The sequence below is a fragment of the Bos indicus x Bos taurus genome, chromosome 16, assembly GCF_003369695.1.
Source record: "Bos indicus x Bos taurus breed Angus x Brahman F1 hybrid chromosome 16, Bos_hybrid_MaternalHap_v2.0, whole genome shotgun sequence".
Lineage (NCBI taxonomy): Eukaryota > Metazoa > Chordata > Mammalia > Artiodactyla > Bovidae > Bos > Bos indicus x Bos taurus.
Window position 1 is genome coordinate 37,929,067 of NC_040091.1, and position 13,793 is coordinate 37,942,859.

At 37.9% G+C, this 13,793-nt stretch overlaps 1 protein-coding gene across 1 annotated transcript in view; it reads left to right on the top strand.

Annotated features, from left to right (window-relative positions):
* The window catches only part of MROH9 (maestro heat like repeat family member 9), a 101,116-nt gene extending 87,603 nt beyond the window's left edge, over positions 1 to 13,513 (top strand). The window contains exons 20-21 of the mRNA XM_027564102.1: positions 10,990 to 11,052; positions 13,179 to 13,513. Of these exons, the coding sequence (XP_027419903.1) occupies positions 10,990 to 11,052; positions 13,179 to 13,513 (398 nt within the window). The remainder of the gene's footprint in view (positions 1 to 10,989; positions 11,053 to 13,178) is intronic.
* The last annotated feature ends 280 nt before the right edge of the window (positions 13,514 to 13,793 follow it).

Below are 13,793 nucleotides of genomic sequence, written 5' to 3' on the forward strand. Positions count from 1 at the left end.
ATAATAGCCAGGACATGGAAGCAACCTAGATGTCCATCAGCAGATGAATGGATAAGAAAGCTTTGGTACATATACACAATGGAGTATTACTCAGCCATTAAAAAGAATACATTTGAACCAGTTCTAATGAGGTGGATTAAACTGGAGCCTATTATACAGAGTGAAGTAAGCCAGAAGGAAAAACACCAATACAGTATACTAACACATATATATGGAATTTAGAAAGATGGTAACAATAACCCTGTGTACGAGACAGCAAAAGAGACAGTGATGTATAGAACAGTCTTATGGACTCTGTGGGAGAGGGAGAGGGTGGGAAGATTTGGGAGAATGGCATTGAAACATGTAAAATATCATGTATGAAACGAGATGCCAGTCCAGGTTCTATGCACGATACTGGATGCTTGGGGCTAGTGCACTGGGACGACCCAGAGGGATGGTATGGGGAGGGAGGAGGGAGGAGGGTTCAGGATGGGGAACACATGTATACCTGTGGTGGATTCATTTTGATATTTGGCAAAACTAATACAATTATGTAAAGTTTAAAAATAAAATTAAATTAAAAAAAAAAAGAAAGCAGTGATGGATGGAATTAGCCAACTAAAGAAGGAATGGATAAATTATTGCATAAGAACATCCAGATGTTCAAGCTGGATTTATAAAAGGCAGAGGAATCAAAGATCAAATTGTCAACATCGGTTGGATCATCGAAAAAGCGAGAGAGTTCCAGAAAAACAGCTTCTGCTTTAGTGACTATGCCAAAGCCTTTGACTGTGTGGATCACAGCAAACTGTGGAAATTTCTTAAAGAGATGGGAATATAAGACCACCTGACCTGCCTTCTGAGAAATCTGTATGCAGGTCAAGAAGCAACAGTTAGAACTGGACATGGAACAACAGACTGGTTCAAATCAGCAAAGAAGTACATCAAGGCTGTGTATTGTCACCCTGCTTATTTAACTTATAGGCAGAGTACATCCCAAGAAGGCAACGGTACCCCACTCCACTACTCTTGCCTAGAGAATCCTATGGACAGAGAAGCCTGATGGGCTGCAGTCCATGGTGTCGCTAGGAGCTGGACACGACTGAGCAGACTTCACTTTCACTTTTCACTTTCATGCATTGGAGAAGGAAATGGCAACCCACTCCAGTGTTCTTTCCTGGAGAATCCCAGGGACGGGGGAGCCTGGTGGGCTGCTGTCTATGGGGTCACACAGAGTTGGATATGACTGAAGTGACTTAGCAGCAGCAGCAGCAGAGTACATCATGAGAAATGTGGGGCTGTATGAATAAAAAGCTGGAATCAAGATTGCCAGGAGAAATATCAATAACGTCAGATATACAATTGATACCACACTTACAACAGGAGGCAAAGAAGAACTGAAAAGCCTCTTGATGAAAGTGAAAGAGGAGAGGGAAAAAGTTGGCTTAAATGTCAACATTCAGAAAACTAAGATCATGGCATCCGGTCCCATCACTTCATGGCAAGTAGATGAGGAAACAATGGAAACAGTGACAGACTTTATTTTTGGGGGCTCCAAAATCAATGCAGATGGTGACTGCAGCCATGAAATTAAAAGACCCTTGCTCCTTGGAAGAAAAGTTATGACCAACCTAGACGGCATATTAAAAGGCAGAGACATTACTTTGCCAACAAAGGTCCATCTAGTCAAAGCTATGGTTTTTCCAGTAGTCATGTATGGATGTGAGAGTTGGACTATAAAGAAAGCTGAGCACTGAAGAATTGATGCTTTTGAACTGTGGTGTTGGAGAATACTCTTGAGAGTCCCTTGGCCTACAAAGAGATCCAACCAGTCCATCCTAAAGGAAATCAGTCCTGAATATTCATTGGAAGAACTAATGCTGAAGCTGAAACTCCAACACTTTGGCCACCTGATGTGAAGAGCTGACTCATTTGAAAAGACCCTGATTATGGGAAAAATTGAAGGTGGGAGGAGAAGGGGACGACAGAGGATGAGATGGTCGGATGGCATCACCAACTCAATGGACATAAGTTTGAGTAAACTCTGGGACTTGCTGATAGACAGGGGGGCCTGGCATGCTGCAGTCCATGGGGTTGCAAAGAGTTGGACACGACTGAGTGACTGAACTGAACTGAAGAACATACAGTATCTGCTAAACAGTAGGACTTCCAGCTCCCAATCCATTTTTCACTATTTTTTACATTTCTCCATGCCTCTGAAAACTGTGTTTTATATCCCCCAGGCTCCCTTGTCTGCTTGCTTCAGGTTCATATAGCATTTAATGTCCATTAATGCATTTAATGTTACAGGAGTATGCTTAATATTCAGTAATAATTGTAACAGTACTAGTCACAACTTATCCCATCTAGAATTCCCTCTGAGCCCCCATTGAGAAATATTAATCAGTAAATTAAATACAATTATAATTTAAAAAATAGATAATTCCATAGATCTTGACAAGTTGATTCTGGATGTATGTGGACGTTCAAGACCAACATGTGAGATATAAGTAACAAATTGTAGACGATCTGTTACTCACTCAAGGAAAGATGAGACCTGTGAAACAGTATAGAAAGCCTAGAAACAGATCTACACATACAAAAACACCTAATATAAATATTAGAACTGACAATGTATATCAGATCAGAAATGATGGGCTGTCAAATAAAAAGTGCTAGGACAATGGAAATGCGCACACACACACACACACACACACAAATTCCTACCTTACAACCATACAAAAATCAGTTCAAAGTGTATCAGATCATGTTAATGGAAGGAAGGAAGATCTAAAAAGAAACTTTAAAATGTATGCAGTATTTCCATGAAGGACTTGCAAGCATTACTGAAATACACAAAGAAAAAATAAATAGAAAAGTATAAGTGACATTTTATGGAAAGAATCAAATTTTAAATGTGTCAGTTCAGTTCAGTCACTCAGTCATGTCCAACTCTGCAACCCCATGGACTGCAGCACACCAGGCCTCCCTGTCCATCACAAACTCCTGGAGTTTACTCAAACTCATGTCCATTGAGTTGATGATGCCATCCAAGCATCTAAACTTTTGTGGAACCCTTCTCCTCCCACCTTCAATCTTTCCCTGCATCAGGGTCTTTTCCAATGAGTCAGCTCTTCACTTCAGGTGGCCAAAGTATTGGAGTTTCAGCTTCAACATCAGCCCTTTCAATGAATATTCAGGACCCATTTACTTTAGGATGGATTGGTTGAATCTCCTGGCAATCCAAGGGATTCTCAAGAGTCTTCTCCAACACCACAGTTCAAAAACATCAATTCTTCAGTGCTCAGCTTTCTTTATAGTCCAACTCTCACATCCATACATGACTACTGGAAAAACCATAGCTTTGACTAGATGGACCTTTGTTGGCAAAGTAATGTCTCTGCTTTTGAATATGCTGTCTACTTTGGTCATAACTTTTCTTCCAAGGTGTAAACGTCTTTTAATTTCATGGCTGTAGTCACCATCTGCAGTGATTTTGGAACCCCAAAAAATAAAGTCTGCCACTGTTTCCCCATCTATTTCCCATGAAGTGATGGGACTGGATGCATGATCTTAGTTTTCTGAATGTTGAGCATATCTGAGGTTATTGATATTTCTCCCTGCAATCTTGATTCCAGCTTGTGCTTCCTCCAGCCCAGGTTTCCCATAATGTAGTCGGCATTTAGGGTTTCCCTTGTGGCTCAACTGATAAAGAATTCGCCTGCAATGTGGGAGACCTGGGTTCTATCCTTGGGATGGGAAGATCCCCTGGAGAAGGGAATGGCTACCCACTCCAGTATTCTGGCCTGGAGAATTCCATGGACTCTATAGTCCATGGGGTCGCAAAGAGTCGGACACAACTGAGCGACCTTCACTTCACTTCACTCTGCATATAAGTCAAATAAGCAGGGTGACAATATACAGCCTGGACGTACTCCTTTTCCTATTTGGAACCAGTCTGTTGTTCCATGTCCAGCTCTAACTGTTGCTTCTTGACCTGCATACAGGTTTCTCAAGAGGCAGGTCAGGTGTCTGGTATTCCCATCTCTTTCAGAATTTTCCACAGTTTATTTTGGTCCACACAGTCAAAGGCTTTGTCATAGTAAATAAAGCAGAAATAGATGTTCTTCTGGAACTCTCTTGCTTTTTTGATGATCCAGCAGATGTTGGCAATTTGATCTCTGGTTCCTCTGCCTTTTCTCAAGCGAGCTTGAGCATCTGGAAGTTCACGGTTTATGTATTGTTGAAGCCTGGCTTGGAGAATTTTGAGCATTACTTTGCTAGTGTGTGAGATGAATGCAATTGTGCGGTAGTTTGAGCATTCTTTGGCATTGCCTTTCTTTGGGATTGGAATGAAAACTGATTTTTTCCAGTCCTGTGGCCACTGCTGAGTTTTCCCAATTTGCTGGCATATAGAGTGCAGCACTTTCACAGCATCATCTTTTAGGATTTCAAATAGCTCGACTGGAATTTCATCACCTCCACTAGTTTTGTTCATAGTGATGTTTCTGAAGGCCCACTTGACTTCACATTCCAGAATGTCTGGCTCTAGATGAGTGATCACACCATCATCATTATCTGGGTCATGAAAATCTTTTTTGTACAGTTCTTCTGTGTATTCTTGCCACCTCTTCTTAATATCTTCTACGAGAGTACTGGAGTGGGTTGCCATTGCCTTCTCCCTTCTTAATATCTTCTGCTTCTGTTAGATCCATACCATTTCTGTCCTTTAATTGTTTCCTAAATCAGTTTGTACAAGGAATGAGATGCCGATTAAAATACCACTGGGACTTTTTTCAAAACTGACATGCTAATTTTAAAATTGATGTAGAAAAGTTACCATGCAGGAATATCCAGGAAGTTCTAACCAAAAAAGAAAGCGGACTAGCCTTATCAGATATTACTATAGCTACAATGGGGCTTCCTGGTGGCTCAGTTAAGAATCCACCTGCAATGCAGGAGACCTGGGTTCGATCCTGGAGTCCGAAAGATCCCCTGGAAGAAGGTAGAATACTACTACTGCAGTATTCTTGACTGGAGAATTCCATGGATAGAGGAGCCTGGTGGGCTATGGTGTCACAAAGAGTCAGGCATGACTGAGCAACTAACACAACAGTAATTATAATCATGTGGAATAAATAGGAAAGTGGAATAAAATACAATCCAAAAATAACTGCTAAAACATACAATTTTTTAAAGTGAATCATTGTTTTTAAGTACTAGTGATGAAAATATGAAATATTCCTTAAATGGTTTGGGAACATCCGGTGAGCCATCTGGAATTTTTTTGATCACTTTATCCCTCTTTTAATTTTTACATTAGATAAATTCCAGATGGTCAAAGGCTCAGATACTAAAACTGAAACCATAATAATAAATAAAAGTAAACAAAATGTAGAAGAATTTGCTTTATAATCATGGGGTAGGTAAGATTATTCTAAGTAAAAGTAAAAGTCGTAAAGAAAAAATTGACACACTATTCAGAAGTAAACATTTCTGCAAGTAAAAACCACTGTAAACAAAATCAAAAGGCAAATTGTAATAAAACATGTTTATAACACATATCATATATAAAAGATGAATAAGTTCTTACTGGTAGCTCAGCTGGTAAGGAATCTGCGTGCAATGCAGGAGACCTTGGTTTGACCCTGGGTCAGGAAAATCCCCTGGAGAAGGGTAAGCTACCCATTCCAGTATTCTTGAGCTTCCCTGGTGACTCAGATGGTAAAGAATCTGCCTGAATTCGGAAGACCTGTGTTCGATCCCTGGTTTGAGAAGATCCCCTGAAGGAGGGCATAACACCCCACTCCTGTATTCTTGCCTGGAGAATCCCCATGGACAGAGGAGCCTGGCAGGCTACTGTCCATGGGGTCGCAAAGAGTTGGACACAGCTGAGCAACTAAACACGGCATAGCAAAGAATCTTTACAAATCCCTAAGAAAAGAAACAACCCACTAGAAAAATGGACAAAATACAGGAAAAAATTTATTTGGTTCATATACATAAAATTTTCACAGCTTCATTCAAAAAGTGATGCAAACTGAACTGATAAAGTGTTTCCATCCATCGAACTGACAAAGAACAAAACAACAAATTTCTGTCCAGGTTACAGGAAGTAGACAATCACATTACTGGTTAGTGTAAATAGCCACAATGTCTAAGAACAGTTTGGCAATATCCATCCAAATGTGAGATGCATATTCTTTTGACACAATAATCTCCCCCCAAAAGAATTTATCCTATGATATATTCACATATGAGAAGTGATATGTGTATATAGATATTCATTGCATCATTGGATTTATAATGCTATCATTCTTAGCATGTGGTTTTTATCCTTCTTTGTCTTTTCTGATTAACTTCAGCATTTTAGCAGTATTGTGTGTGTGTTAGTCGCTCAGTCATGTCTGACTCTTTGTGACCCCATGGACTGTAGCCCACCAGGCTCCTCTGTCCAAGGGATTTTCCAGGCAAGAATACTGGAGTGAGTTGCTATTTCCTTCTCCAGAGGATATTCCCAACCCAGGAATCGAATCCGGGTCTCCTGCATTGCAGACAGACAATATTAGCAGTATTACACCAAGAAATAAGCAAAAACATAAAGGGTAAAAGGTGTCGCTGGGTTAACCTAATTATGGCTTAAACAAGATAGTAGCTGCTTTCTTTCCCATTTACCAATCCTAGTGTAAGTAGACTAGTGCCAGTTCTTTTGTTGCTCTTGTATTCTCATCATACAGTTTCCTACATCAGATCTAAGATGTTTGCTCTAGCTCCTGCCATCACTTCTATGTAACAGTCAACTGGGAAGGGAAATATATCAAGAGGACACAGCCATCTCTGTAAAGAGTGAATATAACCTACTAAATGATCATTTGCCCAGAACATAGACATGTCACCATACCTAGCTGCAGAGAACTCTTGAAAGTCTAGTCATCTGCTGAACAACCATGTGTCCAGCTAAAACTCACTTTAGTTTTAGTAAGAGAACTAAAGATAAAGAAGTAATTTGACAATAGGGAAAATTAGTATTCTCTGGCATAGGAAATTTTCATTCATTTATTTGTAACCTCAATCTAATTCTAAAAGGAATTACACTGGATTACAAAATTAAGCAAAAGTATGCCAGTTAAGGATACCTCCACAACACAGGGCTTTGTCTTTAAGCATCAGTGTTAAATTCTCAAGCCCATGTTCCACATGTCAATGAGAATATCCCGAGTTTTATTATCTGTAAATCATATTATCAAAATAATGTATTGCTGTGATTTTTGTGATCCCTATTTTAACTGAGGTAGGGGCAATGTGAAATATTGGTGAGAATATATAAGCTTCCATTGAAATCTCAGAATGAATACCCACTAGCCATGTGAACTTCACCAAATTTCTTTATCCCTATGAATTTTTTTCAGGCTTCCCTGGGGGCTCAATGGTAAAGAATCTGCCTGCCAATGCAGGAGATGCAGGTTTGATCCCTGGGTTGGGAAGATGCCCTGGAGAAGGAATTGGCAACCCACTCCAGTCTTCTTGCCTGGAGAATTCCATGGACAGAGGAGCCTGGTGGGGCTACAGTCCATGAGGTCACAAAAGAGTCAGACATGACTTAGTGGCTAAACAATAATAACATGAATTTTTATGATGTGTAAAAGGAAGATAATAAGAATATCAATAAAAATATTTTTTAAGTCTATCTGAAAACATTTAAGAGCTTTTATAAGGCAGTGAAGAGTAGAAAAACTAAAAGAAGTAGGCCTGATATTTGGGGGTTATTTTCCTTTATGGATTTTCCAATTCTATATTCAAAAAGGGTAGTGGGAGGCTGATAAACTATGAAGAAATTTTAGCTGTTTCACTGAACTGGTGGAACAAAACTTAGAGTGGATTGACAATGAGGAGGGATCCTGGTAAAAACACCCAAGTTTTCCACTCGATCCCTGATGTCTCTACCCTAGGAGTAAGAGTAAACTAAAAATATACCAACCCTTATAATTATCGAATCTTTGAATATCTAACTCCATGGTCTAATTAAGGAGATATACTTCTAGCCCTACTGCCTGCCAAAAAAGCAAAAACAAATCCTCTCTGGGAGAAGATAAAATGCTCAGAGACTAACAGTATCAACACAAATCTGTATACACTATAACTGATATTTAATTTAAAAAATCATTTAGATTTTTTTTAATTACAAGGAAGAACAGTAGAAACAGAATCTAGTACATGCGGTTATTCAACTTTATCAGATATGAACTTTAAAATAAATATGATTAGTATGTTCAAAAGATTACACAATGAGATAGAATGCAGATCTCAATGAATGAAGTTAGCAGCAGATTAGAAAGAACTGAAATGAGATTAAGAGAATTAGAAATGTCAGAATAAACCAACACAACATTGTACTTATCCTTCAATTTAAAATAAATAAATTTAGGAAGAGAAAAAATAGAAATGTCAGAATAAAATATTCAGCCTCAAGATCAAAACTTGAAAAGATAAAAATGGAAAATATGAAAAAAGCATAAGAACATGAGATATGGTTAAAAGGCCTAATATACACTTTCATAAGGATAGTGGAAAAAAAATAAGACTAAATATTTAGAGAGATAATGACCAAGAATTTTTCAAAACTAAAATAAGGTAAAAACAAGAAATAAAATGGGTAAGTTTGGAAAAAAAGAAAATAATACTTCCAAAATTTGCAGATAAATAATTGAGTATTTAGAACATTGGAAAGAATTCATAAAAACTATAGGAATTAAATTTAGCAAGTTTTCTATATATAATACCAATATACAGAAATCAACTGAGTTTCTACACACTTAACAATAAATACTAGAAAATTAATCTTTTAATGCCTAATACATTACACCAAAATTTATCAAATATCCCAAAATAAAACTAAGGAAAGAGGTACAATTCTGAATCATAAACATACATACACACACACAGAAAACAAAACAAAACTAGAAAATTCTGACAAGTTTTTTATTGTAACATGGTCAGCTCTCCTCAACTTGATCGGTATATTTGACACAACTCCAAAAAAAATTTCACCAGGAGTTTTGGGTGTGTATGTATATGAAATATGAGAAGTTGATTCTAATTTTTACATGAAAATTTAAGGGTTTGAGAATAGCCAAGAAAATTTGAAAAAAACCCACAAAGTTGAAGAATTTATACTATCAGATATCAAGACCCATCATATATTAAGGTAATATAGAAATGGCACAATGATAGAATGGAGTTAAGACACTGACCCTCACATAATTTTTGATATAAATGATCCTACAAAGCAATAAGGAGAGGACTTTTTTTTCTCTCTTAATAGTGCTAGATTAATTACATAGGTAATTAATCAACCCCTATTTTATGCCATATAATTGCAGTTGAATTTGAAATACATAAATGCGAAAGGGTAAAACAATAAAGTTTCCAAAAGTAAATATGGGAGAATATCTTTATGACCTTGAGACAGCAAAAATTTCCTATCAGGAGCCCAAAATTCACTAATTGTAAATTGGACTGCAATAAAATTAGAGGACTTCTCTGGTGGACCAGCAGTTAAGAATCCCACCTGCCAGTGCAAGGGTCACAGGTTTGATCCTGGTCTGGAAAGATACCACATGCCTCAGGACAACTAAGCCAGTGTGCCACAGCTGTGGACCCTGTGCTCTAGAGCTTGTGATCCAAACAAGAGAAGCCACCATGAGTTGCCCCCACTAGCCATAACTAGAGAAAAACCCCTGCACAGCAGCAAAGATCCAGCACAGCCAAAAAATAAATAATTCTGCTTATCAAAAAGAAAAGTACAAATGGAAAAGTTTTGCCCTGGGGTAGGAGAAAATGTTTGTAATAGGTGTAATATTTTTAAAAGACTAGTAATCAGAATTTAAAATGCCCCAAAATAAATAATTTTAAAACAACTCAATAGAAAAACAGGCAAGAGACATACAGAACAGATGCTTTGCAAAAGAAATATACAACTGTATATCCAATATACCAAATTATATATCTAATTATATATTCAACATATATAAAATTATATATCCAATTTGTATATCCAATATAATAATACCACCAAATCCATGAGATTGACTGAAAGATTGACTAACAATTATCAAGTGTTAGAAAGGATGGAGAGCAGTAGAAATGTTCGTACAATGCTGGTGGGAGTGAAAATTGGAACAATCACCTTGGCAACTCTTCTGCAGTAATGATTAAAGGTGACCATAAGCATATTTATTAGCTAGTAAGTCCACTCCTAGCTATACACCAAACAGTAATGCATATAAATCTACACCAAAGTTCATGTACAAGAATGCCCACAATAACATCACTATTCATAATAGCCTCAAATTAAAAACAACACACTGTCCATCATAAGCACAATGGCTAAAAAGTGATGCATTAATAAGATGGCATATCATACAAAAAGCATTCAGAAAACTCTTTCTGTGAAGAACCAGATAGGAAATATTTCAGGCTTTGAATACCAGGCTCTGTGGCAACCACTCAACTCTGCTGTTTGTAGGGTGAGAAAAGCTGGAGATGATCCATAAGCAAATAAGCTAATAAGCATGGCTCTGTTTCGAGAGAACACTGCTAACCTCTGTCATGAAGCAATGGAAATGAATGAACTATTGCTATGTTTAAAAACAGGATGAATCTCACAATGTAGTGTTGAGCAAAAGAATGTATTCTGAAAGGTGAAGGAGGAAATTGGGAAGGGCATAAAGGAGGCTCCTAGGATAATGGTAATATTCTATTTAAAGGCCTAAGTGGTAGCTAGAAGTATTCACTCTGGTCATATATTAAGGTGTACAAATGTGATTTGTGCACATTTATATACACACATATATCTCAATAAAGATTTATTAATTATTTTAAATCACTAATTATTCAAGAATAATCTAGAGATGTTTTGCTTTGAAGAAAGCACTGAAGGTAGATACTATCAGATAATGTATTTTCATAATGTATTTTGGGGTAACTTTAATTTTAATTTGTGCATAGGGTACTTGGCAAAATTGGGTGGCCATTTACTGCTCAGAGATGAAATTGATGTCATGCTTGAGGGTAAGTGTTGAAATTATAATGAAATCTTTATATATAGGTCTAAATAACTTCCCTATTTGTGATTCCATTTATATCTGAGCTCTATAGTGATGCCAGGGATGGGAAAGTGCTATAGAGGTAGTTAGGTGGTTAAGGGGAAATCAGTAGAAGGACTGGGATAAGGGGCATATTTTTTTACTTTTTATTCTTTCCCTCTATCTTTCTCTGCTTCAATCTCTCCATCTACCCCTCTCATTATCTAAGACCTAGCTATCATCCTAGAATCCTTAGGAACTACAGAGAGTTAAGAATTCAATCACTCATTAATCCATTCAACAAATATTTATCTGGCATCTACAATATGACAGCACTATTCTAAGAGCAGGACATACAGCAGCAGACAAAGCAAAGTCCCTTCCCTTAGAGAATTTACATTTTAGGAGATAGCAATATGTACTTGCATCAGAAGAGCTTCTCTGATAGCTCAGTTGGTAAAGAATCCACCTGCAATACAAGAGACCCTGGTTTGATCCCTGGTTTGGGAAGACCCCCTGGAGAAGGGAAAGGCTAACTGTATAGTCCATGGGGTCACAGAGTCAGACATGACTGAGTGACTTGGGCTTCCCTGATAGCTCATTTGGTAAAGAATCCGCCTGCAATGCAGGAGACCCCAGTTCTATTCCTGGGTCGGAAAGATCCACTGGAGAAGGGATAGGCTACCCACTCCAGTATTCTTGGGCTTCCCTGGAAGTTCAGATGGTAAAGAATCCACCTGCAATGTGGGAGACCTGGATTCAATCTGGGTTTTGAAGATCCCCTGGAGAAGGGAAAGGCTACCCACTCCAGTATTCTGGCCTGGAGAATTCCATGGACAAAGGAGCCTGGCAGGTGACAGTTCATGGGTTGCAAAGAGTTGGACAGGACGGAGAGACTATCACTCATATGTTGTAATTTGTGTTACATTTGTGTTATGGATTATAGGGTTGCAAAGACTCGGATACGACTGAGTGATTTTCACTTTCACTTTTCAATACTTATTCTATCAAAATGTTTGGATCTCTCTCGGCCTCTGCATATTTCCCCTTCAGGATCAGAATATCAAACAGGTTGCAGCAGAAAACAAGGTGGCTGCCTTCCTTCCTTCTTTTGGTAGCAGACTTTATATTGAAGAGACATTTTAGATTAGTAGAAACTAGATATTTCCTGTATACCTCCTGCCCCCACACATGCACAGCCTCCTCCTGTTACCAACATCTCCCAGCAGAGTAGTATATTTGTTACAATTGATGAACCTACACTGACACATCATTTTCTTCCTTTTTCATTTTTTCATTCACTCATATTTATTGACTGCCTGATGCCTGGAGAATCCCAGGGACGGGGAAGCCTGGTGGGCTGCCGTCTACGGGGTTGCACAGAGTCGGACACGACTGAAGCGACTTAGCAGCAGCAGCAGCTAAATGCAAAGCACTCTCTCCATGTTGCTCAGATATTTTTGTTTGCTCTCTTCCTCCTCCTCCTGCTCCTTCTCCTTTTTCTCTCATTTCTACATCTATCTGTTTTTTCCTTCTCTATTTCTTTTTATTAAGAAAGAAAATAATAACTTCCCACAAGCTCAGCATCTGGATATAATGATATTTGCATTTTTGTATATATTTAATTGCAGGTATTTTTAAAAAATATAAACTATTGTGTATTTATTTTTTAAACTATCATAACTGTTTTATAATTTTTTCACTTACTCATGTCATAAACATCTTTTCATGCTAAGAAACATGAGTCTACATCATCATGTTAACATGTATGTTCTACTTGGCTTTATGATATTCCATTAATAACTTTAAGCCCTTTCCTGCTGATGAACATTTAGACTGATTCTACTTTTTTCATTATTCTGAGCAATATTGAGCCTATTCATGAATATATGTTTATGCTGTCTAGCAGAATGCTCAACACATAATATGCCCTCAGCACATAATGAGGTCCAGTGAGGACAGAAGACAAAAACTTCCTGGATGCTATTTGTCTAAGTGACAAACATTAGGGCAGCGGGGCTCCTGTGAAAGGTGGTGAGACTGTTTTGAGTCTGAGATCTTCTCAGACTATGAAAGCAATGCTTTGAATTAATGGCCTGTCTACTGTTACAGCTATTGACCGAGTGATTAGGGATGAAGATCCTGTGATCAGAGAGCTGGCAGAAAAAACAAACAAAATTTTTATGGAAATAGCATATAAATTGACCACTTCAAATATTAAACAAAGCTTCCAAAGACTGTTTAACTTCATCTACTTAAAAAAACTGAAGCTTCTTTATAATTATAACCCGCCCAAGGACCTGACAGGCAGTCCTATGGGGATTAAAGAAATCAGGAGTGATAAAGAAGCCACCACAAAAGATAATTATGAAGATGTATTGGTAAAGAATGAAGGTGCATCGGTAAAGAATGCAAGGTTCCCCAGTGCCTTGGAGCACTCCTCGTAAGAGAAGTGATTTCCTATCTCCCTTGATAACTGGAGTCCTTTTTAGATGCTTTTGTGAAGGATGCAAGAAACTTTTATAGTCTCTTCTTGATCCTCTAACTCAAATGTAGAAATGTCCAGCCTCTCTCTGTCTGACAGTGATTAAAAAGCCTTACTTCATCAAAACCACTAATAAAACTGAAAAAACATATAAGCAAAGTGTTTGATGAGAAACTCTTGGAGCTTGATGTGGTCAATACTTACCTACTGAACATCTTCTAAGTGCCAGACACTGTGCGGGG